Below are 19,246 nucleotides of genomic sequence, written 5' to 3'. Positions count from 1 at the left end.
TTCAAAAGAGTGGAACAACATCAAAGTCTCTATTCGAGAAACTCAGGGGACCAGACCACTCACAGTGGATGAACTTATCGGAACTCTTCAATCCTATGAAACTGAAAAGTTCATAGAAACTGAAGAACCCAAAGGTAAAAAATCCTTAGCTTTAAAAACTAACATTGATTCTAATGACATAGATTCAGATGAAGATGGGGATGAAGATGAAGAGCTCGCTCAAATGGTTAAGAAACTGAAAAAGATGGCAATGAAGGCAAAGATGAATAAGTCAAAGAAGCAATTCAAGAATTCTGAGCCATCAAAAAGCCAAGAAACTAAACTTTCAGAAGAAATCAAGTCCTGAAGAAGAAGAAAACATGGACGTGATATGTTTCCACTGCAAAAATAACAGACACATAAAGCCTAAATGTCCACTTCTCAAAAAGAACAAAGGGAAGTATGAACGTTATAAGAAGGCTTTCAAAGCTGAAACGTGAAGTGACTCAGATGATGATGAATGCGAACAAGAATCTGCCAATATCTGCTTTATGACAAATTCAGACTCAGAATCAAGTTCTGATGAAGAAGACGAGATAAGTAATTTCAAAATTCTTGAAGCAGTTTCAAATTATATTGATGAGTTAGTTTCTGTTAATAGAACTGCTTTCAAGAAGATTTCTGAATTAAAGAAGGAAATCTTGTCTTTAAAAGGTGCAAATCAAAATAAGAAAATTGATGAATCAATCGTGAATGAAAATGCTCTTTTAAAACAGCAAGATATGTTGCAAAAAGATAAGATAGATTTTTTGCAAAAAGAATTTAATCTTATCAAGGAGAATAAAGAATTTCTTCAAAAAGAAAACGAACTTTTGAAAAAGGAAATCTCAAATGTCAATAAAAAGTTTTCTCTCAATTCGAAAACTTTAGAGTATATTCCTTCCATACAAGTTCCATCTTTTCCAAAATCTGGACTTGGTTTTGAAAATAAAAGTTTGATCCAAAATGATTTTCAAAATGTCAAAGAAAGATTGAGGCGTAGATCTTCAAAGTTGGCTTACAAAAATCATTTTAGAAAACATTTCATAAAACCTGTTGGCCGAAGTTCCTTCGAGTGTTCAATCTGTGGGGATCCTAGTCATTTTGAAAATAATTGCCCAAAGATTTGGAAACCAACTCGGGGAAACTGGATAAGAAGAGGTTATTCTACTAACTCCCAAGGACCCAAACAGATTTGGGTACCAAAGAATAGATGAAATTGCTCTTCTTGCAGGGAATAGGAAAAGAGAAAGAAAAATGGGTAAGTAAAGGTATGTTGTTATATTTTGTTACATACTTTACATATCTACAAATTCCCATTGTATTATATATTTTTTTGGCATGTTCTGTAATTGGTTGAAATATCTTTTAAGAAAGAATGGTGTGATGTATTTTCCGATCAATAATATACACGTGATTGATTGATATCTTACTTTCAATTTAGAGATAATTCGGAATAGCTACTCAATAATATTACTTTCTTTGATCTTATCTTGCTTTGCTAAGTAAGAATTTTTTTTTACGAGATATTGTTTTATTATGCATATATTCTACTAAGATTATTGGGAAAGTATCCTTGGGCTTCTATGAAAGTTTCCTATTTTGCGTCTAACAAAAGGAAAGGATTCACATATGTGGATACCAAAAAGGAAATGATTTTAGTGCAGGCAAGTGTACAAAGGAATCGTGATTGTAAATCTACGCAGATCTTGATGCAATCAAAGAAGGATCTTAAGTGAGAAATTCTTTTCTAAAAAGGAAAGGTATATTCTGCACATGCATTTTGGGATAAGAATTGGTAATATTTGTTGCCATGTGTGTAAGATATTGCATAAATTTAATGCTTGAAATATCTACATTCCATTTACGAAATTCGTCAATGTCATATTATCTGTGTGCATCAGAGATTCATGCTTAAGGAAAATTTCACAATCTTGAAAGATATTATTGCATACTTTTTACACTTAGAAGATTTATTTTAATTGGCAAGTTTGACCGCAAATCAGAGGAAGGTATGTACGTGATATACTCCTTAATTTTTGCAAAAATTATTTTCTTTTCTACAAGAATTTGCAGGTCGTAAAGGAATCTTTCCATGTGAAATTTGGAAAGTTTGATCTAAAAATCATGGAGATTCTGCAATATTTTCGAAGGATAAAGAAAATTTCACTTTGCACAATTTTCTGACAAATTATTGGAGGCATGTCAAAATTCTATGAGCAAATGCTTAATGCGTTGTACGAAAGGATAAGTTGCTTCGGAATGAAATTTTTGATATTCTTATATATCCTATTTATTTATTCAAAAGAAAGGGCATTTTATATTATGTGAGACATTATATTTTTAACCGCAAAATCGTGCAAAAAGTTTGTTAAGTTTATGCAGATTAAATTCGAGACAAGCTTGAATGAAGAAAACAAATTCTTTTTTGAATTTATTGCAAACAAATGTGGCAGATGTTGATGGTACAAAGAAAATAAAGGAACAACATTCTGTTCAATGTGCACAAGCCGCAATCAAAGTTATTTGCAAAAGCTGTCTTGACGACAGGGGGAGAAAAACAAAGAGGCAAAGAGCAAAAAGTAAAAAATGCAAAAGAAAGAGGGAGAATCATTATCGTCTCAAAATGGCATCAAATTGAGGGGGAGCATAGATCAAGTATGGGAAAACCTTGATAAAGTTGATTTAATTTCTGCCCACTCTTGATTTCTATGGAAGAAAAGGTAATGTACGTTAGAACTCGCTAAATTTAGCATAATCCGGGTTAGTATTTCTTATATTTCCCTTACTTTTTGTCATTAACAAATCTCTCATTTATATAATCGTTTATTATGACAAAAAGATTGTGAAATTTATTATGTGGATGCGTGTTCATTAATATATATGATATTTGAACATGAGCTATATTGAATATATGTTATGTTCACGAAAGATAATGTTTTTGAAGGTTGTGTTTCATGCCAAATATATTTTGAAGATAGCAAGTGAAGATAAGTTGAATTTATATTCTCTACGTGATACCCTTTCCATCACTTTTTGATTATGACAAAAAGGGGGAGGGAATGTAAATATGCATATATGCTTACTGGTTAATTATATTTACTTGATGCATAATATTGACCTGTGATTATACTTCCATTTATTGGTAAGATCATTAAGAAATTTTTATGCATATATATTGGGGAGAAATATGCAGATATGATATGCTTTGATATGCTCAAACATACAGATATGGTCTAACATGCAGGTTATTATATCAACACATATATGCAAATATGATTTGATTTGATACGCAGATTATTGGATTCAAAGAAAAAGAGACAAACTGTGATTCCAATTTGGATGTTAAACGTTCATATTGGACTTTTATTGACTATTCTATTACATCACTACTAATTTTTGCTGATGTCAAAAAGGGGGAGAAATGCTACAATACACAGAGAATATTTGCAATTATTTGCTCACACTCGAAATTGTGAGAATGAGAATGCTACACTGATAACGTGTTATGCCAGAACTGATCATTGTTCATAACACTATTTTATTTATGTGCTTTAAATATCATAACTATATGAATAATTTTGCCATATATATGGATAGTTTTGTCATCATAAAAAAGGGGGAGAATGTTGTGAAAAATCCCTAATTAGTTTTGAAGAATGAAAAAACAATTCTTTCTGACCAAAATTATGCTTAAGATGTTTGATGCAGATCAATATTGAGTCATCAGACTTAGTCAATGAAAGGACTTTGTCATCAGACTCAAATTCCGAGTCATCACACTTAGTCGATGGAATGACTTTGTCATCAGACGCAAAATTTCTCATCAGATTCAATAAGCTTTATTTTTGGCAGGTTTATGCAAGACGATCAAATTGATATATTAAGATATTCTATTTTGATAATCACATGATTATTCCTTAACACGAAGAACTATACTTATGGAAACCAAGATTTGATTGTATTGGCAATCAAATCAACTTGGAGATAATGGTTCTTTCTAACGGCTATGAATCTTCTTTTGGGAAGTTTCTCCAACTGGTTGATTTGGAGATAAATCCTCTGAAGACTGTCCAACGGATAGATTGGAAGTGGAGGAGTATAAAAGGAGTGCATACGTCGTACAAAGATAAGAATCAGAATCGAGAATTCCAAAGTCTGAATAGAGTTTCGATCTTACACACTTGTGATTATTGTTTTTCACGCTGAGATTTTAGAGAGAAAAATTACTTGAGTGTAGAGTGTATATGATAGTGTGATCTATCATCTGAAGAAGTACTACTCTTGTAATCTCTTGGTGATTCATAGTGAAATATAGCAAATAGGCTGCCAGCGTGGAGAGTGGACATAGGCTTGATAAAGCCGAACCACTATAAACATCAGTGTGTAGTATTCCCTACTCTAAACTCTCTTTAATTATTGTTATTATCATACTGCACATATATCTGTCAAACGAGTTCATCAGAACATCATCGTAGTCATCAGACGCAAACATCATAGTCATCAAACGCAAGCATCTGACAACAATTTATCATCAAATGCATCCATCTGACGAAAAATTTTATCAGATGTAAACATATGATATAGCGTGTAAAAGTTGTTAATCTTGACTATATTCATTCCGCATTTTTTAATTTATCAAATTTGATACAATCACATATTCACTCCCCTCTAGGTGATAGCACTAGTCGTAACAATACCATATCTAGAGCTTTGGGATTCTCTTCCTGTTCCTTGTGTTTTCTTAAATAGTTTTGTAGCTGTTCGAGTAAAGACAGTGTTAAATTGATGGTGATTCGACAATTTCCACGGTTAGCGTAGTAACAGGCGAAGAACTACTTCAATGCTTTTTACTGTCATTGCTCATCCTGACCATTTACTCATATCGATTAACATTTCCAGTTTGTCAGTGAGCCGCGAGGAAAACATTTCTCTACAAAGGCCACTTGAGAGAATTGATCTAAACTTGATGGAACGACATGCTTGACATGCTCGGCCAAACGATAAATGAACTTTACAAGCTGACCTTCCCAGTGATTTGCTTACGACATCGTGTTTGTAGCATATATCTTAATAAAAAGACCAACCGAAACATGTCTCCGAACCATCTGCTGTAGCAATGCAAGGTCACCGGACACAAATCATGAAATGTGAAGTTTATACTAGACAATGAGCATCATCTCGGTTGGAGATTGAGTTCTTTCAATAAGTTTGGGACTTTGCTCTGTTATAACTGTCATCAGAATCAGGAAGGAAGAGAGAAAGATGCTATTTATACATGATATCTGGACACAATACCTCTGTTTTAACACGACTCTAGTGATGAGGAGATCATTTCTTTTTGAAGTGTTTAATTAAGGGGGTGTGACTGCTGATGATGATAACTCTTGGTCATGTAGATTTTAAAGTCGATTTTCATCTTGTCAGTCACCCATTGGCTCTGGAAAAGAACAGAGGACACTTGTGAAATTGGTAACAAAGAAAGAGCCCTAAAATACAATGACGTATGGGAAATTACCCTAAAAAGGTCATAAATCTATCGTACTTGACTACTTGCCAATTCAAATCTAAACCTTTCAATTTAACCAATTCAATCCTAAATCTTTTGGCAATTTGTTAATGTAATCTTTCTGGCTAATTTTGGTTGAAAATCATAAACCTAGACGTCGTGGACAATTTTAGTAATTTTTAAAATATTTTTTTTCTGAATTATTCTTATTATTATGTCATTGTGGCCAGTGAATGAGCGAGGACGCGGAGGCCCTCACCAGATTTAGGTGAGGTAGCCCGCAAGACCAGCCTTGCCTAAGGCCTTCACGGCCTACCCTCGCCAGATATAGGCGAGGGTCAAGGCAAGGGCTGGAATCCTTGTTGACCATAATGAAAAAAGAATTAATAAAACGTGAAAAAAAAATTATGAAAATTCGTTCACACCAATGCCAACGTCAACTGTCCTACTATCGGCGTCCACATTAACGATTTCCAGTCAAAAATGGCCGGAATGATTACATTGGCAAATCATTGAAAGGTTCAGGACTGCATTAGCCTAATTAAAAGGTTTATGACCGAATTGGCACAAATACAATAGGTTTAGGGCTTTTTGAATAATTCCCTCCAATAATGTATGTCTAGATCTTTGGCATTCGTGCGAGAGATAAATTAAGATACTTTTCATTGAGAGATTTTCCTGCTTAAAGATCCGGCTAATCATTGCTTAATATTTAACCACCATATAGAAAGCAACTAAGGAGGTATCATCGATCGTGGAGATGCTAGCAGAACAAACCAATTATTTCTCGAAAAAAAAAATTAGTGCCCGTGGTCGTAATTTCCAGAAGGAGCATATGCAACAAGAAGAAAAACAAAGAGAACATATTGTAATCAGTAACAATTTTACTATATAAAAAAAAATTATGAACATGTGCAGTTAAAACGTCATGGGATGCGTCATTTGACCCATTAAGACAACCTTGAAACGAATAGTTTAATTAGCAAAACTGATTTCTCCTTTTTAATAAGATACAACATCTCACTCTCTAACCTAAACTTCAACGAAGTCAACTCAAAATGTCGCCCTCAACGAAAACTAATCCGAATCTTGCAAGTTAAGATTACAAGCGATAAAAAGCATAAGATATTCAAAAGAACTTGCCATCGCACCAGAACCACTCAGCTCCAATTGCTAATTGAAACGTAAGAATTCAATCCTGTTGAATCGAAATCTATACAGATGTGAGTACGCCATCGCACCAGAAACCCTCCACTTCAAACGCTAAACAGAGAAAAGAGAAGACAAAATGCACAAAACAATCGAAGATTTACACAGAGATTGACGTAGAAAGCAATGCTCAAGATCGCACTCAAGCTTTCCCTCTCCCACATCACCGACACCAGCAGCAGCGGCAGCCAAGAAAAAGAGTGGAAAGAAAAAGGAAGAAATGCATATAATATCATTCGACTCTGTTTAATGTGTTCGTTGTCCATATACCCTTTGAAGGAGGAGCTGTGCCTGTGATCTTCACAACCGTCTGGTGCTTATGCTGTCGCCGCCTTCTCTTGGCGACTTTATCGCTGTTGCCGTCGCTTCCGTGGGAAGCGTTGTTCGCGCATTTCGTTAGGTCAACCTTTACGATGTGGTGATCCGATGTCCCTTTCGATGACAGGACCGAATACGACCCGGGTACGAACTTGTATGGGCAATCTGGTGACGCCAGTATGTAGTCCACCCGCGTCCCGTATTTGCATGTCCCTTGCACGCCTGATAATCGATATAAGAAACAGTTTCAGATTACATATTCGGACAGTAGTCACTCGAAAAGACTTTGGACTTCAATTTTTAATCCACAGATTTTCGCGCGCACAGGTTGATATTGACGTAGTGATGACAACAACAGGTACATATGTACTCAAATGTTCTCAATTTCAGTCCATTCAAGCCGATCATGCGATCATCGAACGAAAGGAGCATATGCTTGAAAAGCACCTTCGATTAACCATTTGACAGAGCGAAAAGAAAAATTGAAAAACGGGAAAGCGATGAAGAGAGTTCTTACTCTGTCCTTTGGCTATGACGACCACAGACTCGCATTCCCCGGCGAAGTCCTTAGCATCTGTGTACTGCTTGCTCTTCAGAAACCTCATGACTTCAACCTTTGGGGTCGGTTTTCCCATCTCCTCATAGTACTATAACAAACACAGGGGCCCATGATTACACAATTGCCGTAGCTTAAGCCATCTAGTTATCGAGTTTCGCGTGCAAACGAAAATTACACCAGACATGACAGAACTCAAATCTGTGCATGCTCAATCGTTGATAAAGGGGCATGTGCATACCTTGACGATGTCGGTCCACCGCTCTTGCGAGTAATCGGTCTCGTCGAGAGAGTTGAGGCCGCCGGCCAAGATGTGGGGAGAGTCGCTCGACTGGATGATGGCGCCAATCTGCTTCATCCGCCAGTTCTCATCGAGATGATCCAGGTGGGTGCACTGGAAGTTCACTTCCCCAACTTGAGGAACTTCTATGGTTGCCTTCAGCACATTCCTGTGTAATCAAACACTTCGAGATCACAGCCACTTCAATTCCGGGTCAATTTAATACGCCGATCAACCATACTACCATCGACCATTTTATTCGTTTGTTGAATTTTTGCGCAACGAAAACATACATTTGATCCCTTCACTATTTAAGACGCGGCTTGATCAATTGAACACAAAAAAAAAACTTCAAGAAATTGACTCCATGATGAGCAATTGCTTGCTAGCTCTCTCAAATAAGTTAAGATTCTATCTCGTTTGTCTCACTTGAGAGCAATGTAGCTTTCCTGAAGATGAGTAGTCCTTGTAGGTCTTCAAGTCATGCATCTGATTTGGCAAATCGATAAAATAAGGTAAAATCCTCCCCGCGTTGCTGTCCTACTTACATACACCTTACCCTGACATCATTTAATGCACACATGGTTCGTATCCTTCATTTATTTTGCCAGCTCCTTATTTAAATATTAAACAGAAAAGATACATACTTGAGCAGTTCCTAAGCATTAATTCTTTTGAGTATATCAGCAATTAATGGAGAACAATCTTCAAAGCTCATGCTCATCCGCCCCACTAAGATCCCACCAGAAAATGAAAAAGATGAATGAAAATAGTCCCAGAAAGTCTTTCATTCATCACACACACACAGGCACACCCAAGTTTGGAATAGTTATAATTGAAGAGATTATTTATTGTATTCTTGATTAATTACACTTTCTGACGAGAACCCATATCCAAATCCTAGAAAGGAAAATCGGATTTTTCTAAAAAATATTAATTTAATTTTTAATTCTGACTGGCATTGCTCACAGCTGGTGCTGTGGGATCCTTGTGGACAGGCCCACCATTGTTGTGGCAGAGAGAGCTTTCTGTATGCTGTCCGAGGGGGCAAACAGGCTGTAGAAGAAAAGCCTTACAGCCTTGGGTGAGTTTCTTGAATTCTGTGGTAGGGTTCTCATTAATAGTATTCTTAATTCTTCCTAGATCAGCCTGGGACAACTCCATACAGATAATTCCAAATGAAACAGCTTAAAAAGGTCAAAAAAAGAGGAAAAAAAAAACAAAATATACCATGTGACAGCAAAATTTTCATCCACACGTTCTGATGGCTAGGCAAAGCTTCTATTTTTTTTAACAATTTAAGAAGCGGAAAAGCCTTTGCAGTTGCAGGTCATCATATATGTTTTCTTTTTTGGTCTTAAATTTTTATTGCGTCCACCTTAATTTCGTCGAAATTTCGATTGTCGGAAGTGGGTTTGCTCCATTACAGACGTGCCTGCGAGATTAATCAATATTTTCACCGGAAAAAAATGAAGAAAATTTAAAAAAAAACATAATATAATAATCGGAACAAATATCAATATGCCCAGGGAAAAATTATTAACTGGACATTTATATATTAAATTTCACTTTCAACGGTGGACTCCTCAAATGAATAAATATCATAAATTTCGAAATCACCTAGGAAGACCACTTCCTTAACGAAAAAGAAACATATGATCGTCGTCACCATAATTACGAAAATGAGAGCAAGAAAACACAGGAAAAAACATAGATGGAAATTAATAAATTAAAACGAAATGACGGGACCTGAAATCAGTGTCGTCGAAGATCTTCTGGACCTTCCAGTGCTTGATCGGCCACCTGGAGAGGACGGCGTTCCCGTACTCCGGCGCCCAGCTCTCGGCGAACGCGTAGCTCATCCCCAGCGCCGCCGCCAGCTCCGACAGCGGCTTCATCTCCCTCTCCTCCTCCGCCTTCACGTCCTGCAGCGCCACTATGTCCGCGTCCAGCTCCCGCAGCACCTCCACCACCGTCCTCGTGCTCCTGTACGTCTGCCACCCGCTGCGGCGGTCGCCGCCCCATCCGTTCTCGAAGCTCCCCCTCGCCGCCGCCGCCGCCGGGCCGGGGCTTTCCCTTTGAAGGCTCGACCGACCGAGGCCGGAGAAGAGGAGTGTGGAGAAGGAGAGGGAGAAGGAGGTTCGGCGGCGGACGACTCGCTGAAGCTCAGATTCCGCCGGCTGCGGAGCAGGGAGATTTCGTTGTCCGGCAGGTTGATGGAGACCCGGAGCTTCGATCTCGCGAACTTCTGCTGCTTCGTCAGGTGATCCTGGCCGCCCTTGAGCGGGTGCAGGGGAGACTGCTTGAGTATGCCCCTCGGGCGGTCCAGATTGGCCGACCTGGCGCGCAGGCTGAAGACGGCGCCCTCGCTGTCGAAGTCGAGGCTCGACGATTTCTCCGGCTTCGGGACGGCGGGGGCCATGGAGAAGAGCGCCGCGTTGAACGTCGCGATGCGGATTGACTTCGCGGGCTTCGAGTCGTTGGGGTGATTGTTCGGGTGGACCGCGGACGAGGACCCGTTCGCCGCGTGCGGTTGCGGGCCGGCGATGCCGTGGCTGGAGAGGGGTTTGCCGAACTGCTTGACGAGGACGACCTTGGAGTTGGAGGAGCGGCGGCGGCGGAGGCGGAGAGGCCACCGGAGGCGGTGGCAGAGGCGGCGGAGCTTGGCGTTGAGGAGGCTCAGCATCTTTTTGTGGGGGGAGGAGGAAGAGGAGGGAGTCTTTACATTGGCAATGCTGCTAGTGTGTTGTTGGGCATGAATGGGATAGTAGTTAGCAACTACTATTTGTTTGTCATGAGTAAAAGGGTAGTGAAATGTTAGGGTGGGTCTTGTTTAGTTTATACTATGGTAGTGGCCTAGTGGGGGCCTTTTTGATGTGGAGGAGAAAAAAAGGAAAAGATTCATATTGTTTTATATTTAATGACATGTGATGTAAACAAATTAATTATAAGGTGAAGAGCTAATAGAAATTGGTTAAATAGAAAAACGAAGAAAAGAAAGGTGCGCTCTTTTTTATTTGCGGGATAGTTTGATTACGACTTTTCGGTCGTCTTAAGAAAAGATAAAAACCTTCGACCCGTGGCAGATTGCTTCCGTTAAATATCGTACGTGTCAACAAGCATGATCCATCGTACTGATGTTTTACTTTGCATTTTCCGTCAAAACTATCTCGTTTTGTATAAATTAACCATCCTTATTTTCTAGACACTATCTCTCTCTCTTGGACTTCTAGATATCAATTATAGTTATAATCTATGGCTTATACAGCTTGTGATTTATTGCATTATTCCGAAAATCAATTGTGTAATATAAAATTTTGTGAGGTCATTATCAACTGTTTTAAAAATTTAAACTTTCATGTTAAAACGCGATCCAACGTTTCATTAATCTAACGCTTATTAGTGGGCGGCATCGCTGGTGCAAATGTCTTGGCGGAGTGGGGAACTTTGAAGAGAGGTTGGGCTTCCAGGAAATGGGTTCGCGACACGTGGCGGAGGAGTAGGGCTAGAGAGAGACAGAGATGCCAACCACTCCACTTAGAGAGAGAGACAGACAGACAGACAGACAGGGGGGGGGTGTTTCCTTCGTGGGAGAGTACAGAAACGTCGTTTCGGGGAAAAACGACGGGGCGGGGGGGAATAAGGAAACGCGGAAGAACCCCCGCAACAACTCCGGTCCATGCGAATGCAAATATTATGAATTTCTTATTCCCAACGCCACGTCACCTGAAACCCGGCGTACTTAACTCCCATGCATTTTCCCCCAAAAAATTCAACTCCCCCTTTTATTTATTTATTCATCCATTCATTTGCTTATTTTTTTTTTTTTCAATTTTCTTTCCTTCTTCCTCCTCTTTTTATTTTTTTTCGGGATGAGAAGATTAGGCCTTTCTTTATTAGGGCCATATGAGAAGGTTTCCGGTTGAAACAAATTATTTACGGCGAGTTAATTAGGTTCGATGCGCTGTAAGGATTTTTGTGCCGGTATGTTCTGTCTCGTTAGTGTTTCTCCGAACGGAACCGGCTGGTCCGACGGGGAGTACTCAAATAGCACGCGATCGAATCGGTTTAACCTCGGTCACGAGTCATGACTCCTCGATTAGAGAAACGCCGAATCGATGACGACAAAGCCGCCGCCGCCGCCTTCTTCTCTTCATTTTCCTCGCGTAGCACTCGCAAAAGATCTTGGGTCCACCGAGTTCGTGTTAGAATGGACGGGATTCATCACGGCTCTTGGTTTTAGCAAGTTCCATGTTAAAATACCTTTTATTACCTAAACGAAAAGGTTATGACATATCGAGCTCACATAAAATATGAAGGTAGCTATGTTAAACATGTAGCTAAATAAAAATATCAAGCTCACATAAAAAAAATGGAACTTACTAAAACCTTCGAGGACTCCTAGGTAGCTACGTTAAACATGCGGCATTGTGCTAAAAAAAACACTCGAGAAATTTCTTTGAACGAGCACAAAAAAACTGCTTTTCAAATTTTTAAATTTTTTTTTCAAAATTAAGATTTGATTCGAATAATCAAAACTACTGAAATCTGAGTACATATATGCCGATTTGCTATGTCCATATGATATGAATTCCGTCGATTTTTCGTATCAAATTTTTAATTCTCCTAGTTTTAGCCACGAAACTAGGAGAATAGAAAAACCCAAGAGAATCACAAATTAATAGCAAAGTAGGAGGGCCTAACTGACATCATGGGGTGCGTTGATTCAAGCGAATAAAAAATGTTATCCGAGACGTCAAAAAGTTGACCATTCAATAAATATAATAAATATATATATGCAAAAAACCGTACATAGTGCATAAAAAATACTGGATTTAATTGATTAATTAGAAAAAAAAAAATAAGAGAGAAAAATGATAGGGTAGCGTGGGATTAGGTGACCTATGATTTGGCTATTATTGGGCCATGATGGTGGTGGCCTCTAGGGCTGTGTGTAGCTGTAATTGAAGAGAAAGCTGAGATTTTTTTCTTTCTTTTGATGAGGTCGTCTTGGGTCTAAATTGACAGCTCTTGTTTTTTTTTTTCTTTTTTAGGGGGGGGGGTGGGGATGGTCCCACCTGCATGGTTTGATGCTGTGTTGGGTATTTCCCATGCATAATCTCAGTGATCTCTCTATTATTATTAATTTTATTTCGAGGGGTGTAATTAGCAGGAGATTATATAAATTTAATTATACCAGCTTGGTGGTGGTGGTGGTGGTGGGGGTTCTTGAGATCTTGTACAATTTTATATGTTCTTTGCTATGCATCTGAGTGGCGGGTTTCAGAAACAAGAAGAAGAAGAAGACATGATCGGTTTCGAAAGTCAACCGATGATGTCCTTAATGTAGATTGACCCGGGCCGAACCGGGGTTTTCGGTTCGGGTTCATGCGGGTCGGGTGAGAAAGAGCCGTGCATGAAATACCTAATCCGAGCCAAACCGTCAACACCCTTTTAAGTTTGTGTGTGTAACTGAACATATGGAACACAAACCCAGGATATGTAATAAATGCAATTTCGAGCACATACGTCAATTAGCCGCCTTGTTCGATTAAATCCCGATGGAAAAAGAAGGGTCGCCAAGCTGCATTCGCGTACAATGAGCCTTTTCCCCTATACCCTCATGCCTATAGCTGCAATGCAAGCGAGGGTCGCATTCAATGTTTTGCAATGTGCGGACACATTTGATCAAATTGAGCATTTATAGCTATAGGTAGTTGCGTAAATTTCTCAACATTATTATTCCTTACACCAATGTTGTATGAATTCTGCCACGGCGGCCATAAAATAAAAAGGAGATGAAATAATTTGATGTGCCCCGGGAGCAGTACAAATGAGCGAGTGCTTGTCCAAAATCCGAAAGAAATTGTGTTGATCATTAATGAAAAAAGTAAATTCTTGCTAGAAAAATCGTCCAGCCAGTTTAAATTTTAAACAAATTTGAATGCAATCGGTGTATAAAACATGTCTATCAAATGTCTATAGGGATCACTGAATCAACTAGCTGAATCTTAGCAATAAGGTGCCAAAATAATGAATAAATAAAATTAAATATATGTACATGTATGTAAAAAATGGGTGAAATTAGTATTTTTGGGGACTATAGCAAGAGCACGACCCTCTGGAAAAAAGAAAAAAAGGGAAATCGATTTATTTTTTCTTTAGTCATCAATTCTTTCCATTCAAATAGCTAATTTTTTTTCCATGAAATAATACTAGAAATAGGGAAATCGATTCGCCAAATAAGGCCACTTATGTTTGTTTGGGTTTTGAATAGGACTCGCTTATTTAAGTACAAATTACCGTCGTCCCAATCGCCTGTAACTTAATCTTATAAACCAAACTAGTGTTTGTATTTCCAATATAGCTCCTCCTTTTCATTCCATTGTCGAAAGGTACTTTAGAACAAAAGAAGGTTTAACCAGAGGGAACAAGAACTAGAACAAATTGAGAGAAACTTCGATTAGTGTACTGAATTTGAGCATTGTCCACGGCACTAAACTAGTCCATTTAGCTACTAGCTATACCTTTGTTAAATTTGTCTATTGCCCCACTTCATTAATAGAGCCAAGCCAGAATCAGCTTGCATTTGCAATAAAAAAAATTTAAAAAAATTTAAAAAAATGGAGCTTAAAACTGAAAAGAAAAGGCTCTTGCCGGAAATTATTCTTTGGTCATTTATAAAAAGCATATACTTAAATTTTATCATGTTGATGGGCTCGCATAACTTTTAATCTTGCTCTTTCGAAATTGTTTGACTGTAGACAAACCCAAAAGCCTAAAGAGGAAGAGTTGTAGATGGGCTAGGCTAAGTGAATACTTGGACAATTTAGTGGGCTTGTTGTTGTTCACTCTTCGAGAGGGCCACAATGTCACCAAGACACCAAGAACAGATATTTATATATCTAATAGTCAATTTTTAATGTCGTACGTAGTACTTTTAATTTGCTCGATGTGGTTATTGAGCTATTTGTAGATAAACAATGTAGCCCTTTTATTTTATCAAACGGGGGAGAGAGTTTTGGCAAGTCCCTAAACTGTTGCGAAATGTGTACTTAACTTTCTATAACTAAATCAAAAAATCGGTCCTTCACTACCATTTATAGCTTTTCATCATTACGATATTGTCCAGATGTTAATACACATTTTTCGGTCTCAATCCATATACTAAATCGACAACAAATATACTGTCTTTTTATTTTTATTTTTTTTTACGTTTTTGGTCTTTATAAATACTATGATAGTTCGATTTAAGTATATTTTAGCTTATGATCTCTATAATAATAGAAGTAGAACCTTATTTAAAGTTATATCGGGTTGAAATTATTTTGATCAATCTTAAGATGTAGGGTTGTTTTGGCGATAGCTTATTGAGAGGGTTTGCATTTTGCGTGGTCACTTGCAAGAGGTAACAATGTACCAATGTCTATAGCGAAGGGAAAATATGTGCGGATTGTAGGTGATCAAGTTGGCATGTCTTTGCCATGAAGAGTTCTGGTGTAGCCTTAATTTCGGGCTAACCTAATCAGATAAATCAAGCTATAATGCTATAACACGAACCCTAAATTTAAAAAGCCGATCAGATAGTCGAATTTTCGTCCTGCATCTTTATGAAAGACTCTTTTTTATCGAAAATAAAAGACTTTGAAGTTAAAGGAGATTCACGTGTTGAGACCCGTTTACTAATGCGCCTTTGAACATGTGAATATCCATCGGCTAAATTTGAGAGTTTATTTTATTAACGTGCCTCGCACAAATTTTTACTTTGAACACACGAATTCCCACAGCAGAAGTTCGATATCTTCGTTTTAAAAATGAGATCGATAGTATTTTCGAAGGCCCATGAATTTATTTTGAAAACATCGTCAGAAATCTTGACTTGCCGGGATATGTGAAATGCCTTAATAACCATTAGACCCTCTAAGTTATTATTGCTGAGCTAGCAAAACACATGAATAGCCAAAACAGCAACATGACCATTTATAAAATTCACGCGTCAACGCGACGGTACTTTTGGATGAATTTTCATTGTTATTCCATGCATTATTGTTGATGGTCTCGTTTTACGTCAGCTTCAAAATGCAACGTTTGTAGGAGGCGAGATCTCACCCCGTCGTTCACCGACGGGTACGGAACCCGCTGACGCTCCCGACCTTTAAGGGGGGTCGCCACGTGTCGAGCGCTGGAGCTCTCGGAAGGACGGAGCCGCGTCCTACCGCGGGTGACGGTATCGCCGCTCGCGGCTCGGCCCCCATTCACTATTTATAGGGCCGGCGGAAGGGGAAGGAGGAGGGACGCGTGGAAATGCGAGCTTTCTGAACCGGCGCGAGCGAGCTAGCGGAGCGGAGCGGAGCGAGCAGCAGTGAAGCATGGTGGAGAGCCAAGAAAACCCTAAGCCCTCCTCCAAGGTAAAAAACCAACCCGTCGATTTCCCCCCCGGCCGGCGATGCTTCCCCATCGTTTGCTGTCTGTGCTCCCGATCGTTGCTCCGATCGCCGAGGGTTGTCCGTTCCGCGCCCCGCCGTTTCCGGCGGCGGTCGTGGCCCGTCTCGTCGGGGGGCGAAATTCGGCGGGGGGTGGAGAACCTGAGGTTTTTCTGTGTTTTTTTTTCTTTGCCTGCTTTGCGGTTATGGTGGGTGGAATTGCTCGAGGTCGATGTGGCGATTGCGGGAGGTGGGGAGGGGGGGAAAACACCCCCGCCTTCGGAGACGGTAATCGCGGCGGATGGAGGGCAAATTTGGTTGGGTCCTAGCGATATTCCGATCGTGGTTAGGTTCGTTGTTAGGGCGGTGTGTCGCGGGCACGATAGTTTTCCGCCCGGAGTTTTGATTAATGGGGGGGGATAGCGGTGTTTCTTCCGTGGAGAGAGAGAGTTCCGGCGGGAGAGATTGGGGGGGTTAGCTGAGGGAAAGGGGGAGGAAAAATTTCAGTGGCGAGAGGAAAATGTGGGTCGACGTCGCGGTGATTGTGCCGTATTGTTCGGTGTCGGTGTCGAGTTTAGTTGTTATCTGATGGTCTTACGGGATGCGCGAAGGCGATTGCGCCGTTACTATCTTTAGGCTCGGTCAAGAAACTTTCGTATGTGTCCGTGCTATGTTCGTTGATTGGACCTCTTACGTCATAAGCAAGTGGATTTTGCGCGTAGGTCCGTGAGGGATTGGATCGTTGCGTAAGTAGGCAAGCGGTCTTGTGCTTCGCTTCTGCTGTTTCGACGTCAATCTGTGGCGTGCTTGCTGTTCTCTTGGTGTCCTTGTGTTGTCCTTGATATTTGCTTTAGCGGGAGAAGGAATCGATTGCTTACCTATGTGTATCGATTCTACCATTTTCATTTAGCAAATCACATCACCTGTGTGTCGAGAATAGTTATCTTGTTTGTGTCGATTGAGAATTGGGGCCGATTGAATGCTGAGATAGTTTTCTGTTTTTTGTTATTTTAAGAAATCATCTGCGAGTGGCTCAATCGACATATATGCCGTGCAATGTGGGAAATGCTACAAATGGAGGGTGATCGACTCACAAGAAGAGTACGAAGACATCAGAAGTAACTTCTTGGGGAACCCCTTCGTTTGCAGCAGGAAACCCGGCATTTCGTGCAAGGATGCGGCAGATATAGAGTGTGATGCATCTAGAACGTGGGTGCTTGACAAGCCAAACATACCAAAAACTCCAGAAGGTTTCAAGAGAAGCCTGGTTCTGCGAAGAGATTTCACCAAGTTAGATGCTTACTACATCGCGCCTTCCGGGAAGAAAATGAGGACCCGCAATGAGATAGCGGCTTTCTTGGAAGCAAATCCTGAATACAAAGGCGTGTCCATCTCGGAATTCAGTTTTCACTGCCCCAAGATAAAGGAAGACACCATTCCGGAGCATGTCGAGAAGAGAGTTTCCGGCGGTGGCAGTGGTAGTAATAAGAAATCTAAAACAATGAAAGATCAAGAATAAGCAGTTGCTGGTGATGGGTGCTCGGTTCTACTTAGGAAAGCTGTTGTTTAACGTAGTATGTTCAGTGTGATTAGCATGGTGGGGTAATTTTTGGGGGATCTCCAGGCTGGGCTCTCTGTTTGTTCCCTGGCATGCACTTGAATCTAATTTACGTATGGACGTCGTGAGAGCAAGTGCTTTGTGTGTTCCTGTGGGTTAATATTTTCTTCCAAAATGCGATTAGAGGGTACTCCAGGAAAGGAAGCTTGTTAATTCAAAGCCAGAACTGAGAAACTTGGCTCGAAGTTTTAGCAGGAGTATTCCTGTAAGCGCGTTTGCTTGACAGAATTTGGAGTGCCTCTTGCAGACACCAACTAATGCCTAGAGTTTCATTTTGGAATGGTGATTGAGTGCACTCTTGAGATGTTCTAGTGCAACATGATACAGATTTTTTTTAAAGTGTTGTATGTTGGAAGTTCATTAATGTCTTCATATAAGAAATTGGCCCATAAGCTGGCTATCGTTTGCCATTTGCAGTTTGGAACATTATTGATAGCAACGACCTGTAAACTCTCTTTGTCGTATGCGTTTGGAGTTGTGTCGAACTTTGTTTTTCATGTTGGAAAGAACCCCTCGTCTAAATATCTACGGAACTTCGAGGTCTAATACACGTATAAAAAAACATTAGCGGAGATCATTGACCTGTCTTTCTATGCACCTCTTTCTTCTGCTGTTGTCAGGTTCGTTCTTATGGATGAAAGAAAGGTGCTTACGAATCATTTTGAGGACTTGTTGGCTCGTTTCCAAACCATGGGACAAGCTTGTAACATGCCAAAAGGTATGACATATCGAGAGGCAATGAAAGAGAAACATCGTCAATACGCTAACTCTGGCAATTGTCTACTAAGCATTTGCGATCATCAATGAGAAAATGAAACCTCGCTACAAGCAGCAGCAGCAGCAACGGCAATGGCAAGACGGCTATATTTCCCTGGAGGGGATTGTCTATATGAATCTTCTTTTGTCATCGCACTCGATTCTCTTTCAAGTATTCTGAAAGATCTAAGTAGTAGCTCTAGAACTTTTACTACGTGTTGTCTCCTTCAAAGTCGTTTTTTCGTCTCTCTACCCTTTCATCCCGACTGACCAGCTCATAATCACAAGCATCTAGCGGCCTTCTATTTGCTGCAGACACTAATATGAGCGACGTCCGTGTCTATTTCTCCATCATTTTGCAGAATGAATCCAAGAAAGACAGAGTTTCACTCTTTGGAACTTCCTGATCTCCAAATTCCATCATTGTGTACGCAAACCCCTACTGTTACTGAGCACACACTCCATGTGCTCCATCGTTGGCCAACATAAACCAAAAAAAATGAAAAAAAGAAATCATACCTCAATCTCGGTAAGGAAATGAAACCTTATCTTCCATTAC

General features: G+C 39.8%; 1 protein-coding gene and 1 pseudogene across 1 annotated transcript; one reads left to right on the top strand and one right to left on the bottom strand.

Annotated features, from left to right (window-relative positions):
- Window positions 1-6,675: 6,675 nt before the first annotated feature.
- Window positions 6,676-10,690, bottom strand: LOC115664272 (uncharacterized; annotated as a pseudogene).
- A 5,470-nt stretch (window positions 10,691-16,160) lies between these two features.
- On the top strand, window positions 16,161-18,341 carry LOC115680397 (methyl-CpG-binding domain-containing protein 4-like). The gene is made up of 2 exons (XM_030604200.2): window positions 16,161-16,298; window positions 17,329-18,341. The coding sequence occupies exons 1-2, from the start codon at window positions 16,260-16,262 to the stop codon at window positions 17,830-17,832; spliced, it is 543 nt and encodes a 180-aa protein (XP_030460060.2). The 5' UTR covers window positions 16,161-16,259; the 3' UTR covers window positions 17,833-18,341.
- The last annotated feature ends 905 nt before the right edge of the window (window positions 18,342-19,246 follow it).

Source organism: Syzygium oleosum, unplaced genomic scaffold (assembly GCF_021117445.2).
Source record: "Syzygium oleosum isolate NSW1041296 unplaced genomic scaffold, Sole_v2.1 Sole_v2.01, whole genome shotgun sequence".
NCBI lineage: Eukaryota > Viridiplantae > Streptophyta > Magnoliopsida > Myrtales > Myrtaceae > Syzygium > Syzygium oleosum.
Note: the sequence above shows the minus strand (reverse complement) of the source record. Positions and strands in the feature narration are given on the sequence as shown.

Bases quoted from the DNA above. Each gene is read 5' to 3' on its own strand.
- LOC115680397 (XM_030604200.2), top strand. From the start codon at position 16,260: ATGGTGGAGAGCCAAGAAAACCCTAAGCCCTCCTCCAAG. The intron at 16,299-17,328 runs GTAAAAAACCAA...TGTTATTTTAAG, and splicing joins ACCCTAAGCCCTCCTCCAAG to AAATCATCTGCGAGTGGCTC.